At 41.6% G+C, this 14,935-nt stretch overlaps 1 protein-coding gene across 3 annotated transcripts in view; it reads left to right on the top strand.

The window, feature by feature from the left end:
• The window catches only part of DDHD1 (DDHD domain containing 1), a 70,867-nt gene that overhangs the window by 51,636 nt on the left and 4,296 nt on the right, over nucleotides 1-14,935 (top strand). For 2 of the 3 annotated variants that reach the window (XM_061462559.1, XM_061462557.1), the window contains 4 exons: nucleotides 3,528-3,790; nucleotides 5,981-6,056; nucleotides 12,217-12,366; nucleotides 13,527-13,779. In XM_061462559.1, the coding sequence (XP_061318543.1) occupies nucleotides 3,528-3,790; nucleotides 5,981-6,056; nucleotides 12,217-12,366; nucleotides 13,527-13,779 (742 nt within the window). The remainder of the gene's footprint in view (nucleotides 1-3,527; nucleotides 3,791-5,980; nucleotides 6,057-12,216; nucleotides 12,367-13,526; nucleotides 13,780-14,935) is intronic. The other variant, XM_061462558.1, reaches the window with a different exon arrangement.

The raw sequence follows: 14,935 nt of genomic DNA, 5'->3' as shown, positions 1-14,935 counted from the left end.
AGGGAAGAGCAGAAGAACCCTGGAAGATTATTCTAAGGGAAGATTTTGCCTTTATTTGGAATATTGCTGTTTTCCTCAGGCTGATGGTAAACTAACGCTGGGTAGAAAGGTCAGCTGGGATACAGGGATTTGATATGGCTGTTTTTTTAAGAAATAGGAAGTGTTCCCTTTGCTGCAGTGGTTTGGTCTGTTCAGTAACAGACATGTAAGGTTGCTGGGTTTCATGGTCCTTCTGGAAGAGCTGAGGGTAGTGAAGCAGAGCGGAGCAGCCAGCAGGTTAGCAGTTGAAGCAGCAAGCAGGGTTTGTGGGAGCAGCTGTGCAGGTGAAAAACAATCTCCTGGGTCTCCTGCTGCCACATTTATTCCTTCATGAGATATTTGAGCTTGTTTAGTCTGGGGGAGAAGCCTTAGGAGATGGTAATATGGGTTGGGAAGAAACTCAAGGAAACTCTAGCCCTTTTGTGTGGAAAGCCCTGCTTGGGGGGCTGCCAAAGACCAGCACTGCCAAAGACCTCCAGCTGCAGCTGTGAGGGCTGGAAACATGGCTCTGGATGTTCAGCACTACTGACCCCCAAAATAAGGTGATAGCCTGGAGGGAGGAGGCAAGAGGGAAGATGGCGAGAGTGAGATGGGTCTGGTCATGCTGCATTCCATTGTTCCACTTTTCTGTTTTCCTGGATAATTCCTGCTGTCCTGTTTTCTGGCAGAAACAGAGGATGCTTCCTAAGGATGATAACAGACCCCATGGACCTGCAAGTGGTTGTATGCTGTTTAACCAAATAATTTTCTAGCTGGGACTTAAAATGAATATGCTTTTCCATTTTTTTCCCCCTTACTGTATACCAAAGTGTTCAGTTTCTAATCTTAGTGCTGATACAGAACTGCTGGCAAGACAGAAACATCCATAAGTGCTCACTGCATGTGGAGGGCTTCTCTTTCTCTCATAGCAGTAAACCAGACCATTCATGGTGCTTGAAAATCTGGAAGCTTTACTACTGCATACCTTCTACTCTACAATTAAGTTAGGTAACAAGTGATTCAGAGTTTAAAACCAGCCTGGATCAGATGATTTAGTTGAATTAAATGGTTGGACTCTGGTTTGCAGACTTCCAAATATGTGGCTATTTGAAAATTTATGCACAGTTTTTTAGTTGCTGTCTCAGTAACAGCATGTTTCTAAGGAGCAGGACAGTTGAAAAACAGGGTTGGGCTATCCAGAATATTCTGTCCTGTGCCCCCTGATTGCAAGAGAACAAGACCTTTGTAATGAAATGCCAGGATGCTAGAAGATTACATAACCTGCACTGTGCCTATGGGCTGTGGGGGAGACTGATATAATATCATTCTTCCTGAAAGATATCTGCTTTTCCAGGGAAATAGACTTGTTGAGCAAGTTGTGAGGGACATTGGGAGTGATATTTTTTATGCAACAAGAAGCGGAGGGAAGTAGATGAGTAGTTGTGTGTCTTTTCCCACCAGAGAAAATATTTGGGGCACTGAAATATATTACTAGAGGATTTTTTCAAACCAGATGGTAATACTCATCTCCCTGATGTACTGATGGATGCTGGAGGCCGTGATGAGTCCAGCAGTAGTTTGCTTGGCTTTTTTTACACTGCCAACTCTGAAGCCAGTCCATCCAGAGTACCCACTGTATGGCTGCGATCCCATGCTCCACGCTGGATATCATCATCCCCTCATTTCACTGAGCTCCTGTCAGGAATCCCAAAACCCTTTGATTTCAACAGATCCCTGCTATTTTGTTCAAGGTGTTAAGACATTTTTAAATGGAGGAAATGCCAGCCAGCCAAAGCTAGTCCAGATTTCTGTTTTCAGTTCCAAATCTTGCTGTAACCTCTGTGTGTGTTCATGTTTGAAAGTAGTGCCCAAAGTCTCTATAGAGCTAAATGCAAGAATATGCAGCATCACAGTCAGTAATCCTTGGAAACGGGTATTCTGATACTTATTTCACTAAGCTGTTGCAAGGCTTTGTTAATCGTTTCACAGTGCTTTAGGCAACAGGGTTTGATGTGTGGATTCTCACTCAGTAAAATGTGTATCAAACACTGACAGCCCTAGTGCCATTCATATTTATATTCAGTAATGATTCAGGGTCTTGAAAAATCATGTTCAAATTACATGTTCTAGAGCTTTAATTTCCTGTTTCTAACAAGGGAATGATTTGCAGTTTCTTGTTTGGTCTCCTCTGTGCCATAGCCTGGAAGCATTGCTCAGTTACTATGCAGAGTTGCACAAGCAAAGCAGCATTTTTTATATTGTCTATTTCCTAAACCTCATGGCTTCCAAAATTTCTCTCTAAAATATACTTTCTATGAATCTGAATATTTTCATGCGTATGTACCCTAGATGCAGGATTGGAAGCAGGTAAGCTTCTCAGAGACTCAATCAACATAGGACCAGTATATTTTTGTTGCAGTAGTACTATAGAATTAGTCTATGATGTTTGAGAACCATGTTGCATTCCTGTTTTTCACCCCAAATCTCTCCTAGAAACCTATAGCCAGAAAATTGTTTTCTTAGCATTGGTTATATAAAATGTTTAAATTATGGCTCTACATGTCTCATTTGTCATTTAATCTTCAGCAGCATAACTTCATTGTAATTTTTTTGGAAGAAATTACAATAGGTGCAGTATAGTAGGAGCGAAAGTAGGATAGAAAGCTGCATCTCCTTGTAGCCAAGCAGTGGGAAGAATAATGAGACTTGATGAGCTTGAGTATGCTTCACAGAGATATAAAAGCAATTTGAGGATATTTTCCCAGAGCCCATTTAGGCTGTCAGTGTAGTATCTGAACATACTCATTTTAGTGGATTTATCTTCCCAGTCCCTTACACTGATGTAGGAATTCTGTTGCTTGCATTGATAAATGGAGAAGAGCTAGTATGACTTGTCTAGAGTTATGTGCCAAGCTTGTGGCAGAGATGTGAGCTGATTTCAGATAATGTATGACTCAGGCTTCTTCCAGCCTCCTTAGGTTAAAAAAGGAGATGAATCTCTGAAACAGGACAAACATTCAGTGCTCTGAAAAGGTAGGGAAACTGAGGGAGAAACAAGCAAGAAGGGAAATACACCTGTGTTAATAATCACTGTTGTGCTAATTGAATGCTACCGAAAACCAAGTACCTTGCTATTGCTCACCTCAGAGGATATTGTTAAGTACTTTAAGCACAGATGTAATTTGTTTAAGGGTTTATTTCAATTTAATGCTTTGGACTGTGTAGTGTAGCAATTCTAAGGTCACTAATTGTCCTGTGTGGTGGTTGCTGCTGAGTCTGGAGGGCAGAGTTGAACCAAAGGAGTCAGTGACAGCCATCCAAGCTGTTGCTGCTCACCATAGGATTTTCCTCATCTCCGTAGCCTAAGTGAACTGACTGTGATCCTTATCCTACATGCATGCTCAAGAAGCTGGTCGCTGTACTACAGTGACCTGAATATATATCCTGAACATATATGAACAGGAGTAACAAAATATTGATATTAAACTTTCTTTATCTTCTTGAAACAGCTAGTGAAAGGGTTGCAGCAAGAGCTGAACCGGCTATACACACTCTTCTGTGCCCGGAATCCGGAGTTTGAAGAGAAAGGAGGGAAAGTCTCAATTGTGTCCCACTCACTGGGCTGTGTCATCACCTATGACATCATGACTGGCTGGAACCCGGTCAGGTTTTATGAACACTTGCTGCAGAAGGAAGAGGAGGAACTTCAAGACAGCTGGATGAGCTATGAAGAGCAACGTTTACTTGAAGAACTTCACATAACTAAAAACCGGTAATGCATCCACTTCTCATTGTTAAAGGAGAAAACCACATCCCCAGATGATGCCCATTGAGTGTTTGTTAAGAACCCACCATGCTTGTTACCTTTTGTGGCTGATGTTCTTCTGCTGGTGCTGAATGGCAATGATAAATGCTAAATAGAGGATCGAGCAAGCACAGGAGGCTGGTAGTATAGGAGCTCTGAAGCCACATGGGGCTGTATCAGAACCAAGCAACTAGCTACTGCTCACTGACCAGAGACACTGGGAGCAGATCATAGGCCGGAAGAAAAGAGCAAGTCAGGCCATTAGCTCTTCAGATACTTAAGGGGAAACACAACAAAGTAGCTTGCAGGTGAGCAGTGAGATGTAATACTGAGCTGAACCTGAGCAGTGAATTCCCAAGTTTCTAGAGGAAAATGAGACGTGTTCTCCTAGCCTCAGCTTGGAAATTGGGCTCCGCCAGCTAGACACAGATACTGTAATTGCTGTAATTGGGCTTGCAGGATTGCTACTTTGCTGCGGTTCATTTACTAGCTGCTTCCTGCTGCTATATAGAAACGTTTCTATGCTGTTTGGAGCATGAAGCAGCACTGTCCGCTGTGACAAACAGGATCTCACTTTCAGCACCTTGCAAGTGTTAGTAGGGATTCTCAGTGTTAGGGGACCTTGCAGATCATCATGGTATCTCCACAGTGTTCAGGTGACTTCCCTGTTCTAACCTGGGTATTGTGGTGCTAGTGAGACACAAATAGATAGAGACTCTAATAATAATAGCGACTTGAGCTTCAATCTTTAAAGTAGGAGGTGAGGATAAATCATGATCACAGTTCTTTTTGATTCCTTCTTGAAAACTATCTTAGTATTGGTGATATTTTGGAAGCGTTAATATAACATCAAATCTACTGCTGTGCTGGAAATCACTATGTGATAATTAGGGATTGGTACAGGACATCTGCATCAGCTGCAAGGCTGGATAAGGTGCAGTATTCCTGAGAGAAGCGAAGTAAGAAACCTAATGAACTTATCTAGTGGTAAGATGACCCTTCAGGCATATCACTAGCATATGATCAGGGGAAAATTACTATTTTCACATGCATGCTCCAGCTCCTTAGGGGAGTGCTTCAGGTTGCATCTGCAGTAATGCAAGTATTATTTGATACTGGCACTTCTGTATATATAGTCACTTTCCATTTTGAGAGCCATCTTAGTGCAGTTCAGTCTGAAATGACAGAAGATATACCATTTAGTTTCTGTAACTTCTGAATTTCTAGTGTTGTGTGGTTGGCAAACACATAGTGGATTTCTGGATATGCTTATGCCTAAGTAGAGCATGTTATAGCATCTATAAATATTCCACACTGTAGAATAACGTGCAGCACGTGAGATGTATTGTGAACCTTTGACAACAGTTCACAAGAGTCACAAATTCTGCATGCTTTCTGTTTTAAAGACCGATCCATGTTCGTTAAAGCATTACAAATGTTTTTGAAAGTACTGGGATGTCTTTGGGAAGTATCAGCTCCAGACTTGCTTCTTTCTAATCAGATCAGAGAGGTTAAGTTTAGCGTAATTGTTTATGTAATGCTTTTGTGGAACTTGAGGAAATGGTGTTCTGCTCTGAAGAGGGCATAATGTTCTAGTGCTGGGACTGGGGACAGTTTTGTCAGTCCATTATGAGTGTTTTATATTGTAGCTGCCTTTTTAAGTTCAGGCAAAGCAGAAGGTGAACAACCTTTTTTAATGACATTTGAAAGAGTGGGACATTGCCCTCCAGATATTCCACCACAGTACAGAACTCCCTAATGCTTGGGCCATGAAGTTTCCTGGGGCTTTGTTTTGGGGAAAGAAAAAAAAAAATAGAAAAAGGAAAAAAGTTAAAAAAAAAAAAAAGGGATTTAGCTGCAAAATCCCCAAGGAAACAGGAGGTGAGTCACCTACTTCTTAGGAAGGACAGTGGGCAGATGCTTGGGGTGGTCAACAAGGAAATGGTCAGGTCTTTACTGATTCCTTCTGTAGTTGGAGAAACAAGATTTCACATACGTTGGATTTTAATCAGTTGGACTGCCTCCAAGAAATACTGACACCATCACTCTCTCTTCCCGGCAAACAAAAACTGCTGGACCCCACAGGAATGCCTGTTTGAATCAGAGAAGTTAAAGCTACATTTTTTATTGGATCTCAGAAAGATCTCTATTTTCTAGGTTGAAAGACATAAGAGAGAGGTTACGTGGGTTAAAGGCATCCACCATATCAGAACCACCTGTCTTAAAATTTAAGGTATGTATGTTTGAGAGTTTTTCCCTGAATGTTCTACTTGCTGTAAAAATATACCTGTAGTAAGAGTTATTCTACTTAGTCTTTTTTTCTGTGTCCCTAGACATAATGTGGGTAGAATAATTTTAATGTATTGTTTGAAGTGTGTGTAGGTGTGTGTAAACATGTATATGTATTCATATAGTACTATTTATTACAAATACATGTTTATATGTAAATATATAAATCTGAATACAGATTGATAATGTATTGTGCATGCACATACAACTGTGTGGGAAGGTAAAAGCCATTTGGCAAATTACATTAATCGCATCCCTTGAACAATTTCACTTCTACTTTGTTGACTAACCCATTTTCCTTGGGGACTCCTTCTGACATGTCGCATCTCTGAGCAAATCTGATTGAATTTCCTCCAGCAGTGGATTTTCCTTCCAAATTATTCTGATCTGACAGCACAAGTTACTTTAAGCCTCATGAAACAGATTGCTTGCTAATCAGCTGCACAAATTGCTAAAATTTCTCATCATTGGGAAAAGGCATTTTCTAGCTTGTCTCTAAATTGGAGAGACATCAATTTGATGGATGGACCACTCGGTGGATAAAGAACTGGCTGGATGGCTGCACACAAAGAGTTGTGGTCAATGGCTCAATGTCCAGCTGGAGACCAGTAACGAGTGGTGTCCCTCAGGGATCGGTGTTGGTGACATGGACAGTGGGATTGAGTGCGCCCTCAGCAAGTTTGCCGATGACACCAAGCTGTGTGGTTTGGTTGATACCCTGGAGGGAAGGAATGCCATCCAGAGGGTCCTCGACACACTTGTAAGGTGGGCTGATGCCAACCTCATGAAGTTTAACCATGCCAAGTGCAAGGGCCTACACCTGGGTCGGGGCAATCCCAGGCACAGCTACAGGTTGGGCAAAGAAGAGATTCAGAGCAGCCCTGCGGAGAAGGTCTTTTGGGTGTTGGTTGATGAGAAAATGAACATGAGCCGGCTTCAGTGTGTGCTTGCAGCCCAGAAAGCCAACCGTATCCTGGGCTGCATCAAAAGGAGCGTGACCAGCAGGTCGAAGGAGGGGATCCTGCCCCTCCTGCCCCTCTACTCTGCTCTTGTGAGACCTCACCTGGAGTATTGTGTGCAGTTCTGGTGTCCTCAGCATAAAAAGGAAGTTGGGGCTGTTGGAACAAGTCCAGAGAAGGGCCACAAGGATGACCAGGGGACTGGAGCACCTCCCGTATGAAGACAGGCTGAGGAAGTTGGGGCTGTTCAGCGTGGAGAAGAAAAGGCTGCGTGGAGACCTCATAGCAGCCTTCCAGTATCTGAAAGGGGGCCTACAAGGATGCTGGAGAGGGATTCTTCACTAGGGACTGTAGTGATAGGATGAGGGATAATGGGTTAAAACTTAAACAAGGGAAGTTTAGATTGGATATAAGGAGGAAATTCTTTCCTGTTAGGGTGGTGAGGCACTGGAATGGGTTGCCCAGGGAGGTTGTGAATGCTCCATCCGTGGCAGTGTTCAAGGTCAGGTTGGACAAAGCCTCGGGTGATATGGTTTAGTGTGAGGTGTCCCTGCCCATGGCAGGGGGATTGGAACTACATGATCTTATGGTCCTTTCCAACCCTAACTATTCTGTGATTCCGCACTTCTATGTGCAACACTTTCTAGTTGCTCGACTATATCCTGAAATATTAAGCCATTAAAATGTGACATGATAGATGAGAACAATTCTTTCTTAACTTGCCACTTTTATTTCCTTCTGAGTTCAGAAGGACTTCTAGAAGCCAAGGTCAATCTTGAGCCATAAAAAAAAAAAAGAAAACTATCCATAATTCAATTTGTCATATCCTTTTTCTTTTCATCACTGCCTTAAAAGCATGTATTGCACTATTATTTCTGCCATCAAGGAAGCTGGAGTCAGGCTCATACTCCTCCAGCTCTGTGGATGATTATTTTTCACTCAGTTGTGTTTAAACTGAGATTTTTTTTTTTTTTTTTAACAGATGCTTTTTAGAAGGAGCAGGAAAGGAGGGGAAAAGAAAGGGGAAGAAATCTATCTAAATTACTGCTAGGTAATTTCCATTGTAGTACATCCTTTTTCTTACCCTTACTGCAAGAAAGATGTTCTGTTACTGTGAAGCTTTACACTAGGGAGTTATCATGCCTGAGGCAGCACCATAAGAGCATTCTCTGAAAAGAGAGAGGCAGCACCGTAAGAGCACTCTCCAAAAAGAGTAAGGCTTTCCATGAACATGAGGGCAAAGTGCTTCTGCCAAGGGAGGATTTCAACAGGATGACTGAAAGATGACTGCTCATCAGCAAGCCAGTCCAGCTTACTGAGTGTGACTAACTTGTTGAAAGAGAACTTAACTGCTTTGTGAACTACCAGCACCTTAGCTCTTCAAGGCAGAACAGAGCCTCTGGTTTGATCGTGAGTTGCTATTCACCACAAATGCTTGATCCATAAATTTACTTTGGTCTGTGCAATGCAGGAGACTGGAGTCTTTGGTCACTGATCTCCTTAGGTGGTATTACTCAATGAAACAGGCATGTACATCTGTAATGAAAAAGGCTAGCTGCTGTCGCTGTGTTGCCTCTTTTATGGACTGAAACAAATTAAGTTTCCCTGGATGACTGTCCTGGGTTCAGCTGTAGCAGTTGTATTTCTCCTTCTTAGTAGCTGGTGCAGTGCTGTGGCTTTGACTGTAGCCTGAGAACAATGCTGATAACACATCAACATTTTAGATGTTTCTAAGTAATGTTTACTCCCATCAAGGACTTTTCAGTTTCATGCTCTGCCAGTGAGGAGGGGCACGGGAAGCTGGGAAGAAGCAGAGACAGGACACCTGGCCCAAAGTAGTCAAAGGGGTATTCCATAATACAGCATGTCATGCCCAGTATAGAAACTGGGGGGAGTTACCCAGAAGGCCCAGATCACTGCTCAGGTCAGGCTGGGTGTCATTCTGTGAGTCATAGGGTGATTTTTCCACCACAGTAGAGGAAAGAAGGGCAGGAGGTACCTCAGTTGCTTCACAGTACTGGGATAAAAAAATCAGTTAAATCCGGACTTGTCAATATGCTGACCCAAAGTGCTTGAAGATTCCTTAGCACTTCTTATTCACCCAGGGTTACAGAAACATTTCTGGGAGAAGCTCCAGGTTGTACATGACCTTGTGGTCTCTATGGAGCATCATCTAACAGTGATGTCAATGTTGATAACTATCACAAATTACTTACAAGATCCTAGTGATTTACCACATGTACAAGAATTCTGAGAGCTTAATGGGATGCTGACATGCAGCCTTATCTGGGAGGAGGAAGCCTTTAAACTGAATGCAGAAATGTGCCACCGTAGTTCAACATGCAAGCACCCAGTTAAATTCCCCATGTAATACTGGTGTAAGTCTCTGTTCCCTTTGTCTGCTAAGGCTGCAAAAGGTTCCTGGGTGCAGGAACAGGTAGAGGCTGCTCCAGAGGTCTGTATTTCCTCACTCTGGGAGGATGTTTGGGATCCTCCATGTTGAAAGGCAACACAGCACTTCTACATCTTCTGTTTTAACATCGCCAGTAAACACATTCGTTTGTCCCACATGCTTACCTATGCACAAAAGAGCTTTGCCGCCTCACTCCTGTTGGCTCATTCAGGTTTGGTTTTGTGTTATTAATTCTGAACATACTGCAGTCTTAAGTTGAATGGATAACTGTTTGGCTCAGCTGCTGCTTAAAATACAAATAAATTCATTAAGCCTGCTGTTTATGAATCATAACCAGCAGAAAAGTGCTGTCCTGAAAGGTCATGTTCTTCAACACGTCTTCTCTGTTGTTAAACATTTAGAGGAATATAAGTGAAGTGCTCCACTCCTGCTTATAGGAGAAACACCAAAATTAATAGATGTTTTCTAGGGTTATTTTAGTCCTCTTTTCCCAGTAGCTTCCAGCACATGGCAGTCTTCTCTTCAGCCACTTTGCAGAAGTGCTGAAAATCATCTAATGGCTGCAATTCCCATTGCTCCATCCCTGGCAGTCTTCAGGGCCAGGCTGGACAGGGCCTTGGGCAACATGATGTAGTGGGAGGTGTCCCCGCCCAAGGCCAAGGGGGTTGGAACTAGATGATTTTAAGGTTCTTTCCAGTCCAAACCGTTCTGTGATTCTGTAATTTAAAGGACTTTATTTTTGGAAGACTTACTTTGGATTCTTAGTGTTAACTGCTTTGGTATTGGTCCCGTGCCACCCGTTAAGGTACCCATCAGTTGGTACTTTGTAAGCATTTTCAGAGCTGCGCATGTAAGAAAATATATAATAGCGTATGTAGAAGAACGGCGGCCTCCTAGCAGAAAGCATCTGTCTGTGGACACCGTTACTCTTTTGTTCATCAATCGAAACAATGGAACAAAAGCCATGCGCTACGTAACCACTGAAACCACTTCCTTTTTGAGATTTTTGCCTAGTCTGTACTTGCCTAAGGTGAATTCCTGAAAACTTCTTTTGTGCATCTGCTAGCAAGTGAAAGCTGGCAGTCACTTTCTGATTTCTTTCTGAAGCAGAAACCCCCTAATTGTGTGCTTCAGATCCTCAATACTAGCATATCAGATGGACAGGGTTAAAGATTACTTATTCAGTTTAAAGGACTGCACTGTGAATATCTGTTTCTGTTGTATTTGAAGATGAGAAAGCTTTTTGTCCAAACTGCAAAAATGTAAGGGTCTGTGTAAAACTCAATTATAAGAAAGGAAAGCAGTTCTGCACTGGGCTAGGGTGACAATGCAGATGACAGAGAAGTGCTTTGTGCATATGACATTGGATAGCTTTGCTGAAGACCTAGATTTTTTTCTCTTTTCCATTTAGCTGGGACTTGTGCATTCTTTTGGAAGGAAGAGGAGGGGTACTGGTGCCAAGTCAGAGGAGGAGGAATGTTTTGTGCAGTGCTGGAATCTGATAGATGAAACGGGCCATTATTTCTACACCCTCACTCCATGTGCTGACATATAGGGAAGGCACATGGGAATCCAAGGTTCCTTCACGTGCACTTAGCAAGAACGCATCAATTTTTCTTGATGGTTAAGTAGCAGTGCATTAGGAGTCACTCAGCTGCAATGCTCTGTAAACTGGGCACTACTATGGGAAAAGTTGAATTGAAGGTCTGGTAATGGTAGAATTAATTTTTCATGTAAGGAGGTACTCTAAAGGTGTCCTGGTTCCGGTGTTTAAACCACAATAAAAGGTTAAAAAGTAATTTTGACTTATGAAAATGTTTTTTACTGGAGTTTTACATTAAATGCTTCTAGGAGACAATGTCTGAGGATTGGTAATGGGATACAAAGCCATTCACCTCTAGGTCACTGTTGAATCCTGGCCCAAGTTTGGTAGTGACCAAAAGTCATTACCACTGATGCATCTTCAGCGTCCTCTGCCAGGCAGGTTAGCAGTTGCAGTTCAGGTTTACTCAGTTGCCTCTCAGTGTTAGAGGCAGTCCTTTTAGAGCAAAGTCATAGTAGCTTTGGATGACATGAGAGTAGCCTGCAGAGTTGCTCATTGTGTTGTACCCGTTCCTGGGTAGTGGCTCCCAATGTGTGATGATGTGGCACTTTTGACAGGTACTATCCTGTTCACTTAACATTAGGTGGGGGGGAGGAAGGTTTAAGAGGTTGTACATAGCACCAGCCTGTACATGTGTGACTATTCTCTAGGTTGTCTTTAATACCCATTTCTATCTCCTCTGTGAGTTTATATAGCAAAGCAAATCATGGAGTACTCAGGGTAAGATTAAGGAGGTGAGGTAAGCCTTGGGAATTTTCCTGAGAAATCGGACTTCAGTCTTGTGAAACTCATCACATTTCCTTAGTGTCTTCCAAATTCTTCATGCTCCAGCCTTTCCAGTGTTGGTAGACCTCTTCCAGTTCAAATATCCAACTTGTTTTTCAGTTTTCCAGCTATTTAGCACCACAGCATGTAATTCTCACATCAGAGGGAAATGAGAAGTGTAACCTTTGTGTTACAGTATGTACGTTGTAGGTATGTTATAATGGTCTTCCTCATTTTCACTTAACTACTACTGTAGGAGTCCTCAGCTGAAACTGAGAAATCAGTCGAAAGATGCAAATCAAAACCAGTTATGTTAGAAAGCATAATTTCCATCCTTATTAATGTGTATGAAATCTCTCCTTAGGTAGAGAATTTCTTCTGTATGGGATCTCCATTAGCAGTGTTTTTGGCATTGCGTGGCATCCGTCCAGGAAACTCTGGTAGTCAAGACCATATTCTGCCCAGGACAATTTGTAATCGCTTACTAAATATTTTTCACCCAACAGATCCAGTGGTGAGTTTTAATGTCAGTTGCAATCTTTTACCTTGATTATTATTAAGCATCTGCTGTGTGATAATGTGCGGTTTTCAAATGTGCTTTTTTTTCCCCAGAGACATGAGAAATAATCCTTCTCGGTCAAGTTTCCACTTGCATTTAACTTACTGACTTCCATTAAGCATCATCTGTTTTAAGATACTCTGCTTGTTAATAAAGGTTTCACAAGCAGTTCATAAGATCCTACAGGAAAAACAAAGACACCATTTTTTGATCAAAGGGTCCTAAGTGACAGATTGTTAGAGGGTCAGGTAGTACTTGGGAGAGTAGTATTGGTATAGCTTTGCCCTTACATGCTTCCATAGGCAGCCAGTGTTTGCCCTTATCAAAAGGCAGGGTGCTGGAACTTTGATCTGCATCACCTTGGTAACTTCTTTGATGCAAGCTTGATTTGCGATTTCCTTCTAACTGTAGAATAGTAATTTGGGAATACTTTTGTGCATATAAACTCTACCTGAATCTGGGTATATTCCAAATCCAGACGTGCTGGTTCTGCTCAAGATCTCGTTCAGCTCAAGCTACTCCTAAACCAGAATTTTTCTGGGACATCTGGGGCAATTGGTGAAGCTGCAGTCTGTGGTCCCACTCTGCAAATAGCAATTTTACTTAGTTTTAAGATAAAGAAGTGCAGAATAGTTTTTTATAACTATGTAAACAAAGAAAAATAAAGAATTGATAGAATTATTGTTTTTAAATAAGGACACCAATTCATGGTTTGCACAGAGATCAATGAAGAGTCATCAAAGTGTCTACATAGCCAGTTCCTCCTTCTCTGCTGTGTTGTGCAGAATCAGCTTAACTGTAATTAAATTAAATTTGCTCTGTCGATGCATAATAACAAACATCTGTTAACAGTAGTGTGCGCATTTATAATATGTAGTCGAAGTGTGGCAGAAAAATGTGCAGAACTGAATGCACAAGCAACTGGGCAGCTAATACATCTTCTAAGCTGTGAAAATAAAGGGGAACCAGAATATAACACCACCATATTGTCACTTTTTAGGCTTCACTCATTACAGATATTTTGGATTTTGGGCTGGAGAGGACCAGGATATGGAAGGAAATATGCTTTTTCAGTTTTGATACTCAGGATTTTCTTTTCTGTATTATTCTTGCAGGCCTATAGATTAGAACCTTTAATTCTGAAACACTACAGCAACATTTCACCTGTCCAGATCCACTGGTACACCACTGTAAACCCTCTACCTTATGAGTGTATGAAGCCAAGTTTTCTCAACCCGACAAAAGAACCTACCTCAGTTACCGACAGTGAAAGTGTGTCAACTGTACCAAGCCCAACTACTTCACCAGTCATGGCTCGACGCCCCTATGGGGAGTCTATAACAAACATAGGCAAAGCAGGTATATTAGGTAATTGTTCTTTATTTCTTTTGGTTTATATATAGGACTTTCTTGTTGAGCTTCACCGCTCTGTGGTGTGGTGTTAGAGGTACAATCATAACCAAACTATTCCTGGCTGTTTCTGTTTGTTCTGTTTAGGTGAACAGCTTGTTTTAATCTCAAGTGACATTTACTTTGAAGAAAACATAGTTTACATATGCCAGAGTCAAGGCTTGCAGGGAGAGGTTGTGGGTCTGGGAGTTTATGCTATCGCTGTCTTATTGTTGTCTGCCTTATTGAAGTAACATCCTAGTGATTTAATAGTGTCCACTCTACTTCATGGGGAAAAAAAATCAATTAAAGCTTGGTTTGTGACTACATTTTCTGGTATTGGCAAATAGGAGAAAGATCACTCTGTGTAAACTGTTACAGTTACATTGAACTCATGATTTCAAAGTAGGAAATTCAGGCTGTTTTATTATGAAGTCTGTCTCCTAGCTTTCTGATTCAAAATAAGCCCTGCTTTAAGTGAGCTTAAATTCACTTTCACTGGAGTATATATTTGAATATGTACTTGCAGTTTTTGTTGTCTCAAGGCTTATCTTAGCTCTCTCTGTGGGATTTGGAAGAAGACTATTGCCAGGAATCCTCCCAGTCAACTAAGTATATAAAAACAGTTTAGTCCTTAAGTAGAAATACCTGGTATGTCAAAGCAGGGTTGCTTGTTCCTGTTACTATAGTAACTTTAAATGTCTTGTCCATAAGGTGGCAGCAGAGTCGGGAGAAAACATCACATATCTGTTCTTAACTTTTACCACCCTCTTCCTGAGCAACCAAAAGAGTCCTTTTAAAGGATCATACAGCATTTCCAAACGTCTATAAGGGTGATGCCAACATACGGACCCTTGATGAGAGGGATGTCTTAAATGTCCTGATGGGATTGTTGCGTGCAAAAGATACTAACATTATTACAAAGCATTTTTGTCCTAGTCTTAGACCTTTTGTGAAAGGGGAATCGTGACATATCCTTAGAAGTACCAGATTTCTTGCTGCAGAAGTGTTCTTATGTATTTTTCCCATAGCTGCAGTTTCCAAATTATAGTTTTTGCTTGTACACTAGTCTCATGATAAACAGCGTGCACTTAAGTCAGATAAGCTGTTCCCATCGTAGAAAAGCATGAATAGT

This window comes from Pezoporus flaviventris, unplaced genomic scaffold (assembly GCF_033815535.1).
Source record: "Pezoporus flaviventris isolate CSIRO_AGI_PZ_B2104156 unplaced genomic scaffold, CSIRO_AGI_Pfla_v1 ptg000035l, whole genome shotgun sequence".
Classification (NCBI taxonomy): Eukaryota; Metazoa; Chordata; class Aves; order Psittaciformes; family Psittacidae; genus Pezoporus; species Pezoporus flaviventris.
Note: the sequence above shows the minus strand (reverse complement) of the source record. Positions and strands in the feature narration are given on the sequence as shown.